At 45.4% G+C, this 20,687-nt stretch overlaps 1 protein-coding gene across 7 annotated transcripts in view; it reads right to left on the reverse strand.

The window, feature by feature from the left end:
* The window catches only part of ppfibp2b (PPFIA binding protein 2b), a 92,369-nt gene that overhangs the window by 3,993 nt on the left and 67,689 nt on the right, over positions 1–20,687 (reverse strand). For 5 of the 7 annotated variants that reach the window (XM_083655188.1, XM_083655186.1, XM_083655187.1 and 2 more), the window contains 16 exons: positions 14,762–14,998; positions 13,425–13,517; positions 10,706–10,817; positions 9,349–9,410; positions 9,173–9,248; positions 8,642–8,724; positions 8,462–8,529; positions 8,224–8,292; positions 7,785–7,845; positions 7,366–7,413; positions 6,579–6,735; positions 2,563–2,689; positions 2,340–2,459; positions 1,878–2,028; positions 1,321–1,432; positions 1,081–1,169 (listed from right to left, as the gene is read on the reverse strand). In XM_083655188.1, the coding sequence (XP_083511314.1) occupies positions 1,081–1,169; positions 1,321–1,432; positions 1,878–2,028; positions 2,340–2,459; positions 2,563–2,689; positions 6,579–6,735; positions 7,366–7,413; positions 7,785–7,845; positions 8,224–8,292; positions 8,462–8,529; positions 8,642–8,724; positions 9,173–9,248; positions 9,349–9,410; positions 10,706–10,817; positions 13,425–13,517; positions 14,762–14,998 (1,665 nt within the window). The remainder of the gene's footprint in view (positions 1–1,080; positions 1,170–1,320; positions 1,433–1,877; positions 2,029–2,339; positions 2,460–2,562; positions 2,690–6,578; positions 6,736–7,365; positions 7,414–7,784; positions 7,846–8,223; positions 8,293–8,461; positions 8,530–8,641; positions 8,725–9,172; positions 9,249–9,348; positions 9,411–10,705; positions 10,818–13,424; positions 13,518–14,761; positions 14,999–20,687) is intronic. The other 2 variants (XM_083655190.1, XM_083655189.1) reach the window with 2 other exon arrangements.

Below are 20,687 nucleotides of genomic sequence, written 5' to 3' on the forward strand. Positions count from 1 at the left end.
CGCCAATCAGCAAAAAAAAGCATCCCCACCTCACGGGAGCATACTTGTAATCATTTATACAGAAATGTAACTGTTTAAAAGTGATATAATTGTCTGGTAGACGTGACCTCCCTGATTTCTAAGTTAAAACAGCCCCGAAATATGTTGGGGATACAATTCTCGGCCGGGATGCGGAAAGGTTCACGGCAGGTGTCGTAAGTGCAAATTAGAGCCGTGCCAAAATCATCTGTGCCCCAAAATGCCTGCGCAAACGGGATTTGGGCGGTCTTAACTACCAGAATTATTCACAGGCGTGGCCAGGCAAGGCTGGGCATTACGTCAATCAAAACCAATCAGATTCCCGTCTCGCAATGGTTGTTTGCGCGAGGCATGCAATATGCTGTAATTCTCTCCATGCGTAATAGAGTGTACTCACTCATGCGAGGACAGAGAGAGCTTATTGACAGATCGTCTGTGGTGCCAACGACCCTCCGGCTTATGAAGGTAAATAGCCTATGTCCATTGTCCAACAAGTTTTCACAATTCATTTCCCTCTTTGCGATGTGATAAAAGTTTCTCAGTGAGTTATAGTTGATTGCCTCACTGAATTATCTGCTAATACCCAATTTTAGCAGCATAATTTGATGTCTTGGCGTGGCAAGGCTGTGCGTAATGACATATCCAAAAGGAATTCCTCTTCCTCTCTGCGCAAATACCTCTCTGCGCTGGGAGCGCAGCCGTAATCTCCGTGCAGCGCACCCAGCGCAGAGAGGTATTTGCGCGTAAGAGGTCCTTTTCAAAGCTCTTAGCGCAAAATAATTGCGCGCTGCTGACGATAGCATAATGCCATCTATCACCACATTTTAGCGCTGAAACGCCTGCTTTGGCTTGTGGCAGCCAATGCCCAGTACAATTATCACAGGCATGCGCTTGTGTCCGCCCCCAATTTGCATTGCGCACGGCGCTAAACGAGCGCAAACGCTAAATTAGCGCTTTTGGGAAGATAGAGCCCCCTGACTTTCCAAGTCTGGAATATACTGCTAAGAAATTCCACGATATTCCAGAAGTCCAGTGGGAGGCCTGGTTACAAAGGCCACTCACCACCGTGAGGAACTGCAGCATCTGTCCATCCACTCTTGCCTCATGGAACTGGTCTTTGTACTGAGGAAGACCAATGTCATCCAGCCAACCTAAACACACACCCGTGCGCGCGCACACACAAAACACACGCACGCACACATACTAAGGTTAACTTCATATAAACGGATCATCAGAGGGTGGTTTTGTGTGTGTGTGTGTGTGTGTGTGTGTGTGTGTGTGTGTGTGTGTGAGAGTACATACGGGTGACCCAGACGTGGTCCAACTCTGCGGACCTCTCAGCCTGCTTGGTGCTAAACATCTTGATGGCTAACTGGAGCTTCTTCCTATGTAGGGGATTCCTCACTCCCAGCTCCTGGGGGAGGGAGAGAGAGAGAGAGAAACAGCTGATTTCATCATTCATTGTAAATTTCAAGATGACAGTATAGCTTCAGCTGAGAAAAACAGAGCGTTAAACCATTACAGCAACTCTAATGGAAAGGGGGAAAGGGGTGTGTGGGTGAGTAAGGTAGACAATGTGACAGCGCTGAAGGCGAAACTAAAGAGCAGGTTGAAGCGAAGAGACAGGCGTGGCTAAATGCCCAGTGGACAAGCAGACAGCATGGAAGATGAGACAAGCAGAACTAACAGGTTATCCGATGGGCTGAATGAAAGATAAATTTCTCAGGTAAGCCTGTGTGCAGCGAGCCAAAGAGAGATACTGCAGATCTTTGAGAAACCAAACAGTTTTGACTTTGTGTGTGTGTGTGTGTGTGTGTGTGTGTGTGTGTGTGTGTGTGTGTGTGTGTGTGTGTGTGTACCTTCTCCAGGTCTTGCGGGGTGGCCGACAGTAGTGTCTGACCGCTGGTGACCCAGTGGCGAGCAAGGATTCCATATTGGCCGAGTCCGTTCTCCTCTAGCCAATCACATACCTGCTCTGTCGTCCACTTAGAAAATGGCGTCTTCAGGTCCCTGCACACACACATACTGTACAGTAAATACTGTATATTTGTGCATGTAGAAGTGTGTGAAGACATGTTTGCATGTGCGATAATTAACGAATAATTGATTACAAATTAAATAAGGGTGTCATTACAATTTTTAGAAATGCATTCTCATACATATTTTTTTTCATGAAGATCGTAATGTTTCGCAAATGATTTGGCGGCCCACTTGCAATACCTTTGTGGCCCACCAGTGGGCCCCAGGCCACAGGTCGGGAATGGCTGGTCTAGTGTTATCTCAGACTTGAGAGTGTCAGACGTGTGTGTGTGGGTTTCTACCGTGTGTTCCCCGTGCGGGCCAGTCGTGGTCCAGCTGTGGCTCTGAAGCCTCCCCTCCTGAACTCTCCCACTTCTGGGTCGTCAACCTGGACGGGACTACCTGACTGGCTACGACGGATCCTGGGGACAAAAGAGACGCGAGTGAGTGTGTGCATGTGTGAGAAAGAGAGAAAGAAAGAAAGAAATACTGTAGGGGTTAATGACAAAGATCTTCAGCACTTACTTCCCCCAGAGTTTCTTAATGCCTCTGTGGCTCTTTCTGTTCTCTGGTGAGATGGGGGACTGCTGTCCAGAGTCCACTCCAGACGACAGGGGGGACTGGTCTGACAGGACCAGGTTCTCTGGACGCCCTACCAGACAGGAACAGCACAACAAGAAGCTGGATCACATCACTAAAACAGACACTGTGGTTGTGTGAGATCCGAAAAATCTAGGAATCCACAATGGAATAGTTGTTTTTAGAGGCTTGGATTGGATCTCAGACCGTTTTTTGGGAGATTCTCCTGATGATCAAACTTACCCATGAGGTGATGAGAGCACAAGACTCCAAATCATCCATGCACAGTCTCCCAGCACCCACCACCATAGACTGTATACAAATATGGACATAGCCACTGTAGGTTTGTGGCCTCGCCTTTTGAAGCCTCGAGTTTCACATTGTGACCATCGCCATCTTGGACAAGAAGAGCCGCAGTGCCCCAAAGCACCGTCTACTTTATCGTCTATTTTACTCTAAATGAGACCATAATTAACTAAATGAACATCATGTTGGATTGAAGAAGACTTGAAACTACAGCAGCGATTGAGTTCATAAACTCTTTAGGAAAGTGTCTTTACTCAGCTATCAGAATTCTATACAATCTGACTTCTTTTTGTAGCCATACAGGAGAGCTATATACAAATGTCCCTACAGAATACTTGGCCCTATCATTTAAAATTACGATTTGGCTTTACAGTTGCTACTGTACAACCTGTCAGTTTCTCACTTTTGAGATGATGCAAGTGGCTATCACTCAATATTGTGTACAGTATCTTAAGTGTTAGCATGGTGCACTGGACGGAATGATCTTTTGGGGGAAACATGGATGATTTTGGTGTCTATGTTCTCATCACTTAGCGTAACAGCTAAGTAGGCCAAGGGACCTCCCAAAATAACACACTCATGATCCTAATCTGATTTGTATACCTCTTTCTTTATGGATCCTTCCACCTCTATAAACCAAAGACACAAATTACAAATAGTGGCTTTTAATGAACATTAAAAGTAGTTCATCCTTCATCATGTTGTGCTCACCCACTTCATGGAAATCATGACCCTCATAGTAAGAATTATGTTTAATTTAATTGCAGAGTGCCACACACTGAGTCTTTCATTCACCAAGGAGCCATTCCTCATCCCACACGGACAACAGGACAGAGTGGGGTTGTAATGTAGTAACGTTACCCACCAACATCATACAGGTCATGTTTTCCAGGAGATCCTGAGGCGGCGGAGGTTAGTGAAGCGAGAAGAAAGCCAGAGTCAGAAGCAAAGCATTAGTCACACCGTCTTTAACTCAAATACATTTTCACACATGTTTAAATATGTGTGCAAAGTAATGGCATGCCAATCTGCAAGTAGGCCTACTCCGCAAACTCTGAAAAGATCAAATGAAGTCTGCAAACTGATATGATCCCATTGGGTTTTATTTAAGTGACATTTTGAGCATGGGTGGCTCTTTGTTAGCCTTCAAGCTTGGGAGGAAGCAGCCCGTTCATAAAAGAAGGTGACTTGGGGCAACAGGATGGCCTCGTGCTTAGTGAGGTCTCCTGATGAGATGGTCCTTCAACCTCCAGAGGGACACAATGTGCTCTCATGGGTCCTACATTGACGTCTTGCTAGTGGCTCTCTATTAACTGCAGAGTGGTTGGACGATGTAGGGAGAGTCATGGGGCAGTAATAAACAAACTAAACCTATTCTAAAGGCGCCTTCACATGATAAGAGCTCTGCACTTTTCCCATCTGGTGAGCGGAGCACAAATCTGCAGGACAAGAGGCGAGCAGGCATACGTCCTCTGATTGGTTGCGCTCATGAAAGCTCAGCGATAAGTAGCTCAGCTTTGAGATATTTTGAACTTTGAGCGCAGAGCAAAGTGGCAAAATCGAGCTGTGCGTGTGGCCAAGGGGAGCGCTGCTGCTGCCTAGTTGAGAAGCACCGCGCTCCCCATGTGTAGGTGTCTCAACCCCCTTAGCATCCTTGTGTTATCCGCAACCTGGTCGATGGACGCCACAACCAGAGAAAAAGAGAACTCCCCCTTGAGGGATTAATAAAGGCGGCGCTAGAATAAACTCACTGCAGTGGGAGCGTCTGGGAACGACTTATTACTACTTAAGCTATCGACTTAGCTTCGATGTCGTCGCCACCACATTTGAGTAACCGTGTTTAATATCGAGGCAGAAAATTCTATGTATTTGACCCTCATGTACGTGGGTAGATACTCTGCCTCTTTAGCTCTTTCTCAGCTCACACTCACTGGCAGGCAGGGTGCCGCGTGAGGGCAGCGAGAGCGGGGAGGGATGTCGGATCGCATCCCAATTTGTTTACAGCGAGATGTGTAAGCCAGGTGAAGCGTACATATCCCTGAGCACGCACTGCACACCCTCTCACCACAACACTTTGATCTCCTGCTATAAGCTCTGTCTGTGTGCGTATGTGTGGGTGGGTGGATGGATGGGTGGGTGGGTGTTAACTCGCAACTGACTCTGTGTGTGTGTGTGTGTGTGTGTGTGTGTGTGTGTGTGTGTGTGTGTGTGTGTGTGTGTGTAAGTGAATGCTGATGCAAGACAGCCAGGCGTTAACTTGGACAGCTCCCTGAGTCACGGAGAGGCTCCTAATAATCCTGGCTTTAGAGTTGTTTGATCCTCTGTGAAAACGGGCGCTCAGCCCGAGTCGCAGATCACCTCTAAGCTTCCAAAGCACCATAACCTTTTAGCCCACACCTTTTAAACAGGTGCTGGTTTGTTCAGGAGCAGGACTAGGTAGGACTAATTTGGGAGCTGATAGAGCCTATCTTTTTTCGTTTGTGAGATAACGGACACGAAGGTAACGGACACGAAGGTAACAGACACAAACGAAATACTGTATTTATCTCCAACGTTGATCTTTGAGGTTCTGTGCGTTCATACAGTACCTAAGGCTGGAGCACTGGCACTCCGGCAGCGAACTTCAGCCAGAGCACAGACAGAGAAAAGAGCAACGCAGCAGCAAAGCAGATGGGAGGAGAGACAGAGAAAAGGGCAAAGAGAAGGGAGCAATTGGAGCAGGGTTAGTAGAGGAAGAGTTATTCAACATTTACACTTCATCAATTTGTCTCTACTGTCCACATAACACTGAGGCAGAAATGAGTTAACAAGCAGCAGAGATGGGGTCAACTCGCTCTCAACTCAGATGAAGGATTTTCTTGACTTTACAATTCAAACTTTTCTGAATCTGTGACTTTTGACAAGAAATAATTCTCATGAACAGTGCACACTCATAATTTGCGGTTTTGGGTGTTTTCGTTATTGTTTTCACTGAGCAAATGGAAATTGAGCTGACTTTAGCCCCAGTCTTCAGCGTTTGTTGTTTCGAACTCAATGAGTTGAGTTGACTTTCAAACAGGCTGAGAGAACATTGGCCAGTCCCCATACCTGGTTAACAACATTAGTTAGTTAAAGAGATGCCTTTGCATCTTTATTTATTTGTTGAAATGTTCTGGTTGTATTCAAGAAATTATTTTCAAAATTTAAGAAGGAAATGACATGAAAATATTGGAGCCTATGGCCTGAACAGCTGTTCAGAGTAATTCCAATACCGATTTTATCATCAACATTTTACAGACGCATTAATCGAGGTAATGAGTTTGTTGTGTTTTGTTATGTGTCTATTTTCTATTCACATATCATTTGATGGATAGGTCCATTCTTGAGTCTAATGTAAAAACAGCCACCATTACACTGTGCTGTGTCAGACCTACCAGCCTGAAGATCACTGATAAGCATGCAGCTACTCTTGCAATGGCCATTGTGTGTGTGTGTGTGTGTGTGTGTGTGTGTGTGTGTGTGTGTGTGTGTGTATGTGTGAACAATGCTAAAAAAAACAAAGGAGAAATGAGGAAACTATCTGCCCCTGCATTGCGACATGTGGCTGCTGAAGAAAGGTAACCAGCTGAAGTTCATAATGTCCAGGTCTCCCTTCAGTTAGAGATGTAGAAACTCACGGAGGCTGTAGTCCTGGTCGTGGACAGGGGAGAGCCGCACAGGAGACGAATACTCTCCGTCTCTCTCTCTGTCGCCGTTCAGCTCCACCCTCATCTCGCCTCTTCTGCTCAGTTTCCCCGGCAGAGTCTGGTACTTGTTCAGCTCCATGTGATGATTCTGGAGAAGCCGTGGAACGAAGCAGTGTTAATGTCAGTAATAGCAAGAATCAACACTGTGCCTGACAAACACACACATATTTTCACATCATACTTGCTAGTTATCTGCTTCTGACATGCTACAATCTAAATGCAGGCTGGTCAGTCACATTTAAATATCTTTCATTAAGACCAGGCATGGTCAAGAGGGGGTTGTATGTTATGCAACAGAGCCAAGGATCAAACTAAGTTAGAAGACGAAGTTGTAACTTAGTTTTGATCCTCGGCTCTAGGTTGATGTCATGTCCTTTGGAGGGTGAATCTCTGATGCTCCCAGTATTTGAGCAGGCATCAAAGTCACCCGGGCTCTGGAAAGAGTAACAGGCAAAAGGCCAGCAGAGAGGAATGGCTGGGAGGTAGCCATGATGCCTAGTACTACTGACAGGCACTTCAGGTGGGTCACAAAGACCCCCCCCCCGTGCATGTGTGTGTGTGTGTGTGTGTGTGTGTGTGTGTGTGCGTGTGTGTGTGTGTGTCTGTGCATGTGCCTGTGTGTGTGTGTGTGTGTGTGTGTGTGTGTGTGTGTGTGTGTGTGTGTCAAGCGGGTTATGTGAAGGTTAGGGCTGTGTGACGTCATGCAGCTGATGAGTACCTCTGCCCCTACGTCTGATTCACTCTCAACTGGCTGGACCTCTACAGCCTGTAGCCAGCAGACACAAGAGAGAGGAAGGAACACACATGCACGCACATGCACACACGCACGCACGGAAGCACGCACACACACACACACACACACACACACACACACACACACACACACACACACACACACACACACACACACACACACACACACACACATATGCACACACACATGGTTAGCAAGTTAGCAATCACACCATCAGCATACAAGAGCATTAATGTTTGGGTAAGCAGTTTATTAGTGTGAGCTTGTTACTTGTCGGTTAGTGGTAGAAGCAGTAGCAGGTTTAGCTTAGCCAAAATAATGCATGTGAAGGCCAGAAGAAGTACTTTATTTTCTGAAACAACTAACTGAAATGCAACAACAACCTTTTGTAAAGATCCACTTTGCAACTCTTCAAGACTGCTGGACAGCATCCGGTGCCGACTCCTGGACAGAAAATAAACTTCACAATTAGAACGAATGGAAGGAGCGTTTCCTGGCATAGTACTCATTATTTATTTTTACTTTGAAGACGACGTTTCTGAGGACTGTATTAGATTTGGATATTCAATACAACTGCCACTAAAATCAAATGACTTTTAAGTCTTTTACTACTATTCTCAGACTTCTCGTCACTGAAATCAATTTCTAACGCAATACTACTTGTATTACTTACTACTTGTATGCACTTATGATATATGTAGCAGATTAGAACATCAACCAAATGTGGATTTCATTCAAGCTTTATGAACCTATATGAGTATCACATGAATCTTTGCATGTACACACAAAGCACACAACAACATGGCAAAGGCTTCTACTTGCCATGCTCCATTCAGGAGGCTTGCATCCCCAGTGGAAATCATCGATGTGTCCAAAGAGTTCTGGATACTACTACAAATGGCACACACAGGAGGAGATTACAGGTAAGTAGTGTGTGTGTGTGTGTGTGTGTGTGTGTGTGTGTGTGTGTGTGTGTGTGTGTGTGTGTGTGTGTGTGTGTGTGTGTGTGTGTGTGTGTGTGTGTGTGTGTGCGTGTGCGTGTGCGTGTGCGTGCGTCTACCTGGAGTCCAGTTCTCTTTGGAAGGGGGATGAGGACATCAGCAGCGGAGACGATCCTCTAGAAGACATCTATGCAGAGACAAAATACAATTTCGCCTTTTCAGTTCTTCAGACAACGATCTGCTTATTGCAAAGTATTTCGAGTTTTTGTAAAAAAAACAAAAAGTGTGTATCATTTTACCTCCGCCCTGACGATATCGGAGTGTGCTTTGTGTGTGATAGCTCTCAGCTTTAGACTGCCATTCAGCTCTTCCTCACTACTCCCTGGTGGGTAGAAGATAAGAGGAGAGGAGAGGAGAGGAGAGGAGAGGAGAGGAGAGGAGAGGAGAGGAGAGGAGAGGAGAGGAGAGGAGAGGAGAGGAGAGGAGAGGAGAGGAGAGGAGAGGAGAGGAGAGGAGAGGAGAGGAGAGGAGAGGAGAGTGAATACAAGACTGGAATATTTACAGGGGAGGTTATTCATAGATTTCAGTTGGCATCACACAACTGTTGCGGCGCCATCTTGAGGACCAATTTGAAACAGCAAGATGTGACAGTGTCAAACAAACATTAATATCTCAAACTATATCACATCGCTTATATTTTGACATTGTGAGTGAGAGCCGATTTGACTGACAGTGTATGATGGCGGCCACAACAAAAACGTTCCGTGACTGAAACCTGTGAATAGAGAAACGAGGCGGATTAGAATACACCATCAGTGGACAGTTCTTACCATGTGTGAGAGCCAAGACCTCCTTCATCTTTCTGTACTGGCCTAGCAGAATGGTCAGCTCCTCTATATGGCGATCCTGCCACAGGGTGAGACACACGGTGAGACACAGGGTTTAATATCTGACACATTTGTCTCTGACATATGGATGTAAAAGATGGCGTCGGCGTCTCGTTTACCTTTTCATCATTCGAGGCTAACAAGGACTCCATCCCCACCTTCAACCTTTGGAACTCTTGGTCTAATAAGCAGAGGGGAAATGAGGGTTTAAGATGCTATTTTGGCGTTGGGGGGGTTATCTAACGTCTAGTCAGTTTAGGCCGGGCGTCTGATGGGTGCCTGATGTGATGCTGGTGACAGACATGACAGCCATGCTAATATGGATAACTAAGCACAACAAATAGACACTGACAGCACAACTGGTCATACACCGTCACCTGGGACCAACACGGCATCCTCTCATACTGATATTACTGTGGTGCTGTGTGCCAGGACTACTCGACAAAAGAGTTCTCTAAGAATTCCTCAAAAACACAGACACAGACACCGACACAGACACAGACACAGACACACACACACGGGCCACATGTCATTCAACATCCTTTCAAATAGACCAGCTATAATGTGTCTGGCTTGTTGCAATGGAATCCAGGCAAATAATGCGGAGATCCGGTCACCTGACCTGAGACCAACTCAAACAAACTGCTAAGCGTTTGAAACAGTACTGATGCGATCAGAGAAGTACTACTTTATACATGCACACGAGAGGAGAACATCTTATGGCATAACGCAGAACAGATGCAGATTTGAGGCAATACTGCAGCCAGGGCCATGCATACTTGAAGGCTGCATGAAAGGAGACTCACATTTGCCAGCCAGGAGGTTTGAAAGGATGTAAACTAGCACTGGATCTCAGTGTAGTTGAGTTGGAATGTTTACTACAACCAAAACACAAAGTGGAAGCTTAGCTGTGGTCCAATGTCAAACCAAACACCCTGCCTCGTGATCGAGAGACCTCAGCTTGAACATTCAAGTGACCACTCACTGTTTTTACCCTTCGGATAATCTGAGATTTGACCCTGTGCACACTGCACACTGCACACTGCACACTGCACACTGCACACTGCACACTGCACACTCATTTCCAGCAGTCATTTAGCAGCCATCCAAAGCCTTAATGTTCTCTCACTAATACAGCATTCAAACAGACTCTGGTGATGTTTCAAGGTTACGTGGGGCCGTCAAATGAATCAAGAGCTGAGAGAACGTTCTACAGGCGGGAAGAGTTTGGCTGGAAATTGGACCCATAAACACAGCGCACCCATGCCTTACATTTGTCAATCAGATGCTTGATATACACCTCCTCTACAGCAGAGGGCAGCAGAAAGTAAAGAACAAGTTGATTCACAGCAGAAGAGACAGAGGAAATGATTAGATGTTAACAGGAGCTGACAGACACCATATCACTGTCTCTCTCTCACACACGCTGGCAGAGGTAGATGTGACCTGACGGGTCAGACCGACAGGTGTGTGTACCTCTCTCTGCGTCATCGTTGCCTGTGCTGCCTCTGGCCACCAGTTGGTTCTGCAGGCCTTCGATCTCTGCGTCTTTGGAGGCCAGGAGCTGCTGCAGCTCAGAGATCTCTGCCTGCGGGGAAAGACACAGTGGATGGTAAATGCACTGCATTTATAGAGCGCTCCTATCCAAAGCGCTTTACAATATGCCTACGTATACATTCACCCGTTCACGCCAAAGACGGGGACTTGGACTTGAGTCGCACTTAAGTCACACACACACAGTGACTTGAGACTTGACTTGAGACTCCTCCTCAAAGACTTGAGTTGGACTTGAGGTTTGGGACTTGCGAACAATCTTATTTTCTTAATTTTTTTGGTGCATTAACATGAAGGAAATGTCTACTAATGTCATCCAATCAATGCTGGTTCTGTTTGTCTGTCTTGTGCTAATAGATAAAGGAATGATGATAATAAAGTACATGCTTTGAATTCCTTAGTTTTAGCTATGCAGTGTTCTAAGCAGACCCGATTGCATGCAGCAGATGATAAAATGCTCATCCATAAGAGACTTGAGACTTGAGTTGGACTTGCCCCTCAAAGACTTGAGACTTGACTTGGACTTTAGCACAAAGACTTGAGACTTGACTTGGAAAAATGACTTGTGAGCATCTCTGGTTCACACACACACATTCATACACCGATGGTGGCAACTTGGTGGCAGCAGACCGAAGGAGCCGGGGGTCGAACCACTGACCTCTTTCTTCCAAAGCGATTAGTGGACAACCCGCTCTACCTCCTGAGCCGCACGGCTCTGATTATCTGAATCACAGCCGTGCGGATATCCAGTAGAACAGCACTCCCTCTCATGTGATATGAACACTGTTGTACATGAATGCACATGCACATTGCTCGCACATGTTAGATAATGCATATCACAATGCACTGAGATTTGTTACAAACTGTAAAGCCCTCACTCATGACTGTATATATGGGCTGGGTGGCCATCTCTGACCGTTCAGACTCATAGACTGTTCATTTATAAATCCATTCTGGGTAAACTCTCATGATACATTTGCACTTTGACTGAGCAGAGATCTGACTGTAGTTATAGTCTGAGTTCGTAAGATTCTTTTTTTTTTTTTTTCTCAGATTTGTTTATTAGTTTTTCAACAACATACAGGTGTTCAAAAGGTCATTTGTCAAGCTTTGATAATGTGTCAAATATAGTATGCAGAAGAACGAAATCTTGCACAATCCAGTGACAGAAACATAAAAAACAACACCAACACAAACAACACAAAACGTACATATTGGTCACCAAGAAGAAAAGGAAAAAAAATAATCTATAGAGTTCGTAAGATTCTTCACCCCCCACTTGTTCCAAGTGCATTTGGGAAAGAAAGCTTGTATGTGCTCTGCTCCCCTCACTTGGAATAGCCTTTAAAAAGACTTGAAAGTGAGGGACCTGGTCTCTCTGCCTGATGTTAAGGCTCTCTCTCATTAGTACAATGGTGAATGAATGGTTTGGTACTTGTCTATGTCCGTAGCTATTTTAATCATCTCAGCATTCTAATGTATGCCTCCTATGTTTCCTTGTTGTTTATTGTTGTTTTGTCTGTAACCTGTAAAAGAGATCATTGATCTCAAAGGGACTAACCTGCTTAAAAATGGGTTAAGTTGAAGAAAGCGGAAGAGGAGAAACGAGGGAATGGGAAGTGCAGAAGGAGGTGGATGAAGGAGAAAGAGGTGGGAGAGGAGGAGGAGAAAGGGAGGCGAGCAGAGAAGGAACAAACTGGGAGCGACAAAAGAAAAGGGAGCAGGACGAGGAGGCACCTGTGCGCTGCGCCAGCGCTCCTCCCAGTGCTGCTTCTCCAGCTGTGTGTGCTCCACAGTCAGCTTGAGGCTGGACAGCTGGCTCAGAAGCGACTGGTAACACACATGGAGAGAGTAAGAGATAGAGAGCTAGAGAGGGAAGAGGAGAGAGAGAGAAGACGATGGAGAGGGAGAGAGAGAGAGATGGACAGAAAAGAAGGAGAGAGAGTGGAGAGCAAGCCGTAAAGAGAGGGATTAGTAGTCAGAGGAAAAGATAGAGAAGAAACAGAGGAAGAGAGAGAGAGAGAGAGAGAGAGAGAGAGCAGGAGGGAAGCAGTGTAAGCAGAAAGAAAGAAAAGGCAGTTTGACCTCCTGTATTAACAAACGACGAGATGAGGAGGGATGCTGTGTTATCAAAGGGAAGTCAATTAATAAGCAAGGCAAACAGAGCATTTCTCTATTTAGTGGACAGATTGAAGTGAATGAAGCTGCATTTTCTATGGAAACTGCTGATATAGGATCATGTCTAAGGATGTAATTGTTGTTTTATTTAGGATTTCAGTTTTTTTTTTCACATGTTTTGTGTGTGTGTGTGTGTGTGTGTGTGTGTGTGTGTGTGTGTGTGTGTGGTCATTTATTTGTGAGTTTTGAGATTAGATCTTCAATATTTGATATAATGGGACCAGACCACATAGACCTTACAGTACGTATTTGTGTTCCTCCACATCTATTTGTATACCTTCATCTACTTACTGTACATAATAAAAGTTTAAGTGCACTAAATTGGCAATATACCATAGACAGGTATGGTATGTTCATCTACTGAATTGAATTGTACTGTACTGTACTGTACTGTACTGTACTGTACTGTACTGTGCTGTACTGTACTGTACTGTACTGAAGTGTAAGTGTGTGTATCCAGTACCTTGGTGGCTCGGAGTTTCCTCTCATATTGGTTTTTCTCTCCCTCCAGCTCGTCCACTCTGCCCTTTAGATGCGTCACCTCCTGTAGCAGATCCTGGAGAGGAGAGAAAGTCAAAGCAGCGTGTCTCTTAGTTCAGATGATTCCCACACGCTGCAAACAGGACGTTGCCTCTAGATTTCAGCCTCGCTACTGATGAACACATGCCAACACATGGAGGGGAAGGCATTCAAACGACAGATCCACATTCAGTGCAGTTAAAGCGGGGAGGCAGGGGAGTTCTCCGAGGTCTGGGCAGTACAGTGGTTAATATACAGGGATACAGTGGAAACATCCTCCTGAAACAGACACCACAGCGTGCAGTTATCAACCAGGAGAAGGCTGGACCTCAGAACCCCAAAACAACAAGGACAGAAAACAATGCGGACATTCACCTAAAAACACACATTAGTCCGCTGTAATTGAAAAACCTTCACACAGTCAGCCAACCTCTAAGGAACTGGAAAGAACCGACCGATCTCTCCCATGCAATTTCTTCGTTTGATGTTTCTATGATACACCCAGCAATATTTCATATTACAGGAGTCACATGACTCGTCCACCTGGTCAGTGTAGGGAGAAACAAACCGATGTAAACCTTTGTTAGTAAGGGGAAGAACCACTTTCATGCACACACAAAACCAAGAAATATACATGTGTGTGTGTGTGTGTGTGTGTGTGTGTGTGTGTGTGTGTATGTATACACACACACACACACACACACACAGACATATATATATACATATATATATATACCGTATATATATATATATACACACACACACACACACACACACACACACACACACACACATATATACACATGTATATACATATACGATTTTTAAAGAACAAATCCCGATCTGGGTTGAAATGTGTCTCTCCCCCCCATGTGTCCAATACCTGAGGAGTAGGCGGAGTCAGTTGCAAGTCTTTGGATAATTCTTGGTAATAAAAAAATTAAGCCACTAAGCTCTCAGTGTTGTAGCTTTTTTGCATGCTAAATCTTTACCATAATGTCACATGTTCGGCCTCAACAACCTCAGCTGCCCCTCGTGTAAGTATTTGGAAACCCCAATTAGAGAGGACCATTATCTGCATGAACCAGAGTAGAACGCGTCCAGAACATACTGCAGCACACAGACACTCTGCACACACACTACAGAGGTGGTTAGTTCAATTCTGTGGAAAGGTCCAAATCCCAGGTGGTGTGTGGTGTGGTTAGAAGGGGGTAAGAGGAAGAGAATGTGTGATGGGGACGGAGGAGGGAAAAGATGAGTGCATCCATCAAGTCTCCCTACATGTACAGTCTGGCCTCCATTTTGCGTCCAGGTTTCCCCCAGGTCAGAGCCGGACAGGCTGAGGTCGGAGCCGGCCAACCCGCCCGAGGGGCCCCGGGCCTGGGACTGGATGCCCGGCGGGTCCCCCTGCCGGGCCTCCCTCTCCTCTAGCGCCCGTTTCTCCTCGATGCGGGTGCTGATCTCTGCCTGAAACCTGCACATCTGCTCCTGGAGCTCGCTGATGAGATTTACCACACACTGAGGGGGAGGGGGAGGGGGAGGGGGAAGGAGCGGGAGATAGACGGAGGAGAGGAAAGAGTAGAAGAGAGGGTGAGGTGTGATGAAGTGAGAAGAAGGAGAGGACAGCAGAGGAGAGAAAGACATGAACTTCTTGGTTAGTTTAGCGAGTAATTTGGGACTGCCTGTTGCCATATCTGGATCGCTAACAGCTGCTGCCGGTGGAACTCCTCCAGGAATTCCAGCAAACACACACACACACACACACACACACACACACACGCACGCACGCACGCACGCACGCACGCACACACACACACACACACACACACACACACACACACACACACACGTCACCTGACAAACAAACTGAATGACAAATAACATACAAACTAATTGCGGAAACCATGCAAGCAGAAGAAGGAATAACAGTTCAGTGGAGTTCAATGGACTTCTTGCATGTAGGGAGAGAGAAATCCTGAGAAAGTTTGTGGCAAAAAAGTGTTCTCATCAGCATCAAAAGAGAAAACACAAGCAAACAACCCATGAAACACTGTTGTGCATCGCATCAGTGGAAAAGCAATGAGTCATTATTTGGGCGGCGCGTGCAGATGATGCAGGCGGCGCATCGTGCCGTGCCGCCTCGCATTGCCGGAATAGTGTGAGTCACAGATACGGGCTGGAGTATGCAGCTGCACGCGCACACAACACGCGCACACACACACACACACACACACACACACACACACACAGCCTCACTGCTCTGTGGTAGGGTGAGTAGGGAGTTGGGGTATGGGTATTAGTTTACTTTCAGGTTTGTCTGGGGTCACTGGAGATTCAGGACGATCTGGGAGCATTTGGGTAGAAAGTGTGAGTAGGCTAATATGTATTATAATGTGACATGGTCTGGTAAAAGTAGGCAAATATGTATTATAATGTGACATGGTCTGGTAAAAGAGGTAACATGTAGGTAATCGTGAAATGTGTTTTTCTTCTAGATGTCAAGTCTAGATGTTGAAGAACACACTCAATAGAACAAGCAACCGTTTTAGGTTCACTATTATGTTACTTACAATTTGTTAGCAAACTAAGCTTGTTCAGGGCAAACCAACCAATTTTCAGTACGATTTTGTCTGAATGTTGCTTTTAGGAGTACGAACATTCAAATAAGCAATTCTATTCAACTATTTTCAAACATCAATGTATGACACATTATTTGAAAGCTTACGACCTGCACGTTCATTAAAAAAAGACCTGGGCCTACTTGTTGCCAAAACACCGGTCCCTGTGACAAATGAGCCAAAGGAAACAGAAGTGGAACTTGTCAATCAAAAAGTGTGTCCAGCACTGTGATGTCTTTTTCCCTTTGACTTTCTGTAGGTGGCGCAGGGCATGTGCTGTCCCATAACCCAAAGCTGACAACAGAACTGAGTCAGTACAGCACACTAGCACTCTGCTCATGTTACAAACAGGGCCATGACCCAGAGTTTAGACACAGACACAAACACAAACAAAGACAGGAAGAGAAGACAGAGCTGGAGAGAGGAACACAAACAAACACACAACCAGGTATTAGACACAACCCTACACAGAGACACAGACAGGAGGAAATTGTCATTTGAGGCTATGATCCATTCATTAGATACACATTCCACAACTCTAAAGAGAGCAACACTATGGTGTGTGTGTGTGTGTGTGCGTGTGTGTGTGTGTGTGTGTGTGTGTGTGTGTGTGTGTGTGTGTGTGTGTGTGTGTGTGTGTGTGTGTGTGTGTGTGTGTGTGTGTACACACACACACACCACGCGCGCACGTGGTACTGGTGTGGTTTGCGGAGGTGAAAGTGTTTGGCTCTGAGGAATTCTCCAAATGGATGCCTGCCATTCCTCCTGCTAGCCCACCGGAGCCTAGCAGCTGTTGCTAACCACACACACACACACACACACGCACACACACACACACACACACACACACACACGCACACACACACACACACAGTTTGTTGACAAAGGAACGCAGACTAGTGTCGGTTGCCATCTCAGCGTGACCAAAGCAACAGAACACTACGCTACGTCGGATATGTTGGATTTATAGCCAAACATGTGTGTGTACTGTATTTGTATGTATTACTACACTAACTAAGCATGAACATAAAGTAATGTGGTGTGTGTGTGTGTGTGTGTGTGTGTGTGTGTGTGTGTGTGTGTGTGTGTGTGTGTGTGTGTGTGTGTGTGTGTGTGATTGTGGTAATCCAGACATTTGTCTCTTACAGGCTACACCTCTCTCTGTCTCTTCTGAAGGCAACACTGCCCTGCAAGTGTGAGGATAAGAACAGCTTTGCCTTAGTACTGCTCACTGTATTGGACCCTACTGTTGTATAGTAAACATGGGGTTGATGTGTGGCTGTATGGAACTTTAGACCAGTCGTTCTCAACGGGGACCACTACTGTAGGGGCCCTTGAGGGGGGTCCCCGGCAAATGAATGAATTGTTAAAAATCACCATTTACAAGAAGTTAACAGAGAATGCAGGGGTATACTGTTTTGGTCATAGTTTCTCTGTTATCTCTCTATCTACAATACAGATATTCATAGAGTTCTGGACAAAATCATATTATGTAATAATAAAAATCACACCCATGTGTTGAAGTAAGCGGTACAGTTTTGTGCATGTCCGACCCGTGCGCGCGCCCATCCGTGTACGCGTCCGTCCAGCCATCTCCACTCTCACTTCCTTGTACAAACCGGTTTTGAGCCGCTCTCCCCAAAGTGTTCCAGACGTTTCTTAAACTGTGCGTGTGTGTCCGCGCGCGCAGGCGTGTGCGTTACTGACGTTTAAACGCTATCGTCCTCGAGACGAGACGCTGTCTCTCTCTCTCCCTCTCTCCCTCTCTCTACGCCTGCATTTCTATGCAGTCAGACAGGGGAGCTGGGTGCGGGGCCTAAATCTCACACACTCTGGCCTACACTCATCTACCCCACAAACACACATCGTCACTTATAGAAGCGGCTGCACCGCTTAAAAATATTCTCAGATTTAGAGAGAAACTGGTCAAACGGGGTCTGTGGCCCTGATGTGGACTAAATGATGGAGCCTGGATATGACAAAAGTTGAGAATCACTGCTTAGATACATACAGATGATGTTCCAGGTGAGGCTGATCACACTTTGCTTCTCTCACACACACAGACGTCGCTGAACGTTACCTCCTGCAGTAGCTGCAGTGGGAATCTCTCTCCCGCGGGTTCTTGTGTGTGTGTGTGTGTGTGTGTGTGTGTGTGTGTGTGAGAGAGAGTGTGTGTGTGTGCGTGTGTGTGTGTGTGTGTGTGTGTGTGTGTGTGTGTGCGTGTGTGTGTGTGTGTGTGTGTGTGTGTGTGTGTGTGTAGGTGTGTGTGTGCCACGCAGGGTCAGACGACAATATTTCTACACACCGTCATTTTTCATCTCCCTGTCTGTCTGTCAGCCTCTCTCCTCCCTGTCCCCTCTTTCTGCCTTCTTTAGTCTTCTATGACAGTAAACTGATTCTCTTTGGGTTGTGGACTGTTGGCCAGGACAAAAGAAGACATTTGAGGATGTCATCTTGGGCTCAGACCAGACGATTAATCAACACATTAATCGATAATGAAAATAATCATTAGTTGCAGCCCTAGTGTGTGTGTACTCTGTATATACATAAATAAATATATAAATTATGTGTGTGTGTGTGTGTGTGTGTGTGTGTGTGTGTGTGTGTGTGTGTGTGCGTGTGCGTGTGCGTGTGTGCAGAACACCAGCCTCTGTGTGTCGATCTGGTGGTCGCACACTCACACGTGGCAAAACCACGAGATCATCTCCGGTATCTTGTGGTGCCACTCGGGAGCAGCTGGGTGTCACAATGAACAAAGTCCACACAAAGAGACTACTGAAGACAAGCAAAGACTGCTCAACTAGACTGTGGCGGTGTGTGTGTGTGTGTGTGTGGTCATGTACAAGTAATTGCCACTACAATCATTTCTCTATAAAAGGTGACTAATTATTTATATATTTACCGGTATATAATTACAGTTAGAGCTGGACGAAATATTATAATGTATTGCCTTTCAGTGGAATCGGATTGTGATGATATATGATTTATTGTGATATTGTGACACACAATTGTGCTGTCTAAATTGATGATACTGTAAAAAGCGAATTGTATTTAAAAACTCTGATTTAAGGAATATTATTTGAACTTTTTTTGTTTGACATCACACCTAGCATTACGATACATTCGTTTGATTATTTAACATGTGATTTGCATATTGTGATACGTATTGATAGAAAAAAAACTTTGATTTCAACCATGTCACCCCACGTGTCTTGTTAAGATGGACTTTTTTTTTTACAATGTTTACAATTTTACTGTTGGTGTCAGCTGTCTGTCTGGCGGGGCGTCTGCATGTTGTTGTAGCTGTCTGGAGACACTGTTTGATCTGCTCTAACTTGTTGCAGCGCTTCACACACATTTTATTCTTCCAAGTTAGAAGGAGGTTATGTCCAATTGTTTGTCTGGTAGGAAGATATCTCAAAAAGTTATGGATGATTTGGCTGAAATCTGGTGGAGACATCAGTTAATTTTGGTGATGATCCAGATGTGAGATTTCCCCATTAGAATATTATTATTACGGTAGATAGATTTTTAGCTTTAAGTATTATCCTGCGTTCATGTGCTGCTGGTAAAGTCCGACATCCGGGACTTGCTGTTGAACTGCATCGAAACGTCTACCCTGCCTCAGGTTTCCTGGACGACTGTTGTTACAGTAGTATACAGTATGAGCTTTCAGATGCAGCCTGGTGTGAATTAGCTGTCACCTCTACACTGGCCCGCTGACAGTACTCCAAGCTGATAACAGATCTGAGAACAGCCCTGCTCCACATCAAACACACATTCCTCTCTCTGGCTGGGACCGGCTCGCACGCAACAGGTGACATCACACAAACAAGTGGCCAGAGGAACCTTTTTCACATGCATTCACATGCATTTCACATACATTCAAGAAGCTGGGATATTTTCATAGAAATGTAGTTTTGCTACTTTCTATCATTGATTGCTTTAACTCAATAGTGATTCAACCCATCTCCAGCTCATGCTTTTTACATTAGCTGTTATTCTAAACAGCCGGTGGCTGGTAGCTCTTTCCTGGAAAAAACCTCTCGGGAAGTGATGCGTTTTGCGTTTACAGGTTTATGGTTTGTTTGAATAAATCAAGAAGAAGTGGGTAGTTACTGTAACATGAGCAGTGAGAGCCTCCATGTCTGAACAGACAAAGAACAGAGAAACTTAAACTGCACCAACAAAATCCAAGGAAAAAGACAGTTACATTGCACACACTGTTTGATTGACAGGTGAAGAGCAGTGCACAAACCACAGCAATGAAAATGGAGACAATACAAAACAAGCATTTTAACTCAATAAAGCCTAGATGATGCACACTAAACACTCCTCTCAGTCTGTCCTATTCTCAACATGCTCCTGGTTCAATAAAACCACCAGGAATACACAGTCCTAATGGGGACCGTTTTGGGTCTGAGAAAGCCATCTATTTTGGTTGGAGCATGGAGGGTTGCTGCGACCACAATAGCCACTGGTGAATGTTGTTAACCGTTTCCTTTGGCTCCAAGACAGAGAAAACAGGCAAGACACACAAACAGGCTCTGGGCCTTACACAGCATGTCATGTACAGTACAGTATACAGT

Source organism: Poromitra crassiceps (assembly GCF_964638095.1).
Source record: "Poromitra crassiceps genome assembly, chromosome: 18".
Taxonomy (NCBI): domain Eukaryota; kingdom Metazoa; phylum Chordata; class Actinopteri; order Beryciformes; family Melamphaidae; genus Poromitra; species Poromitra crassiceps.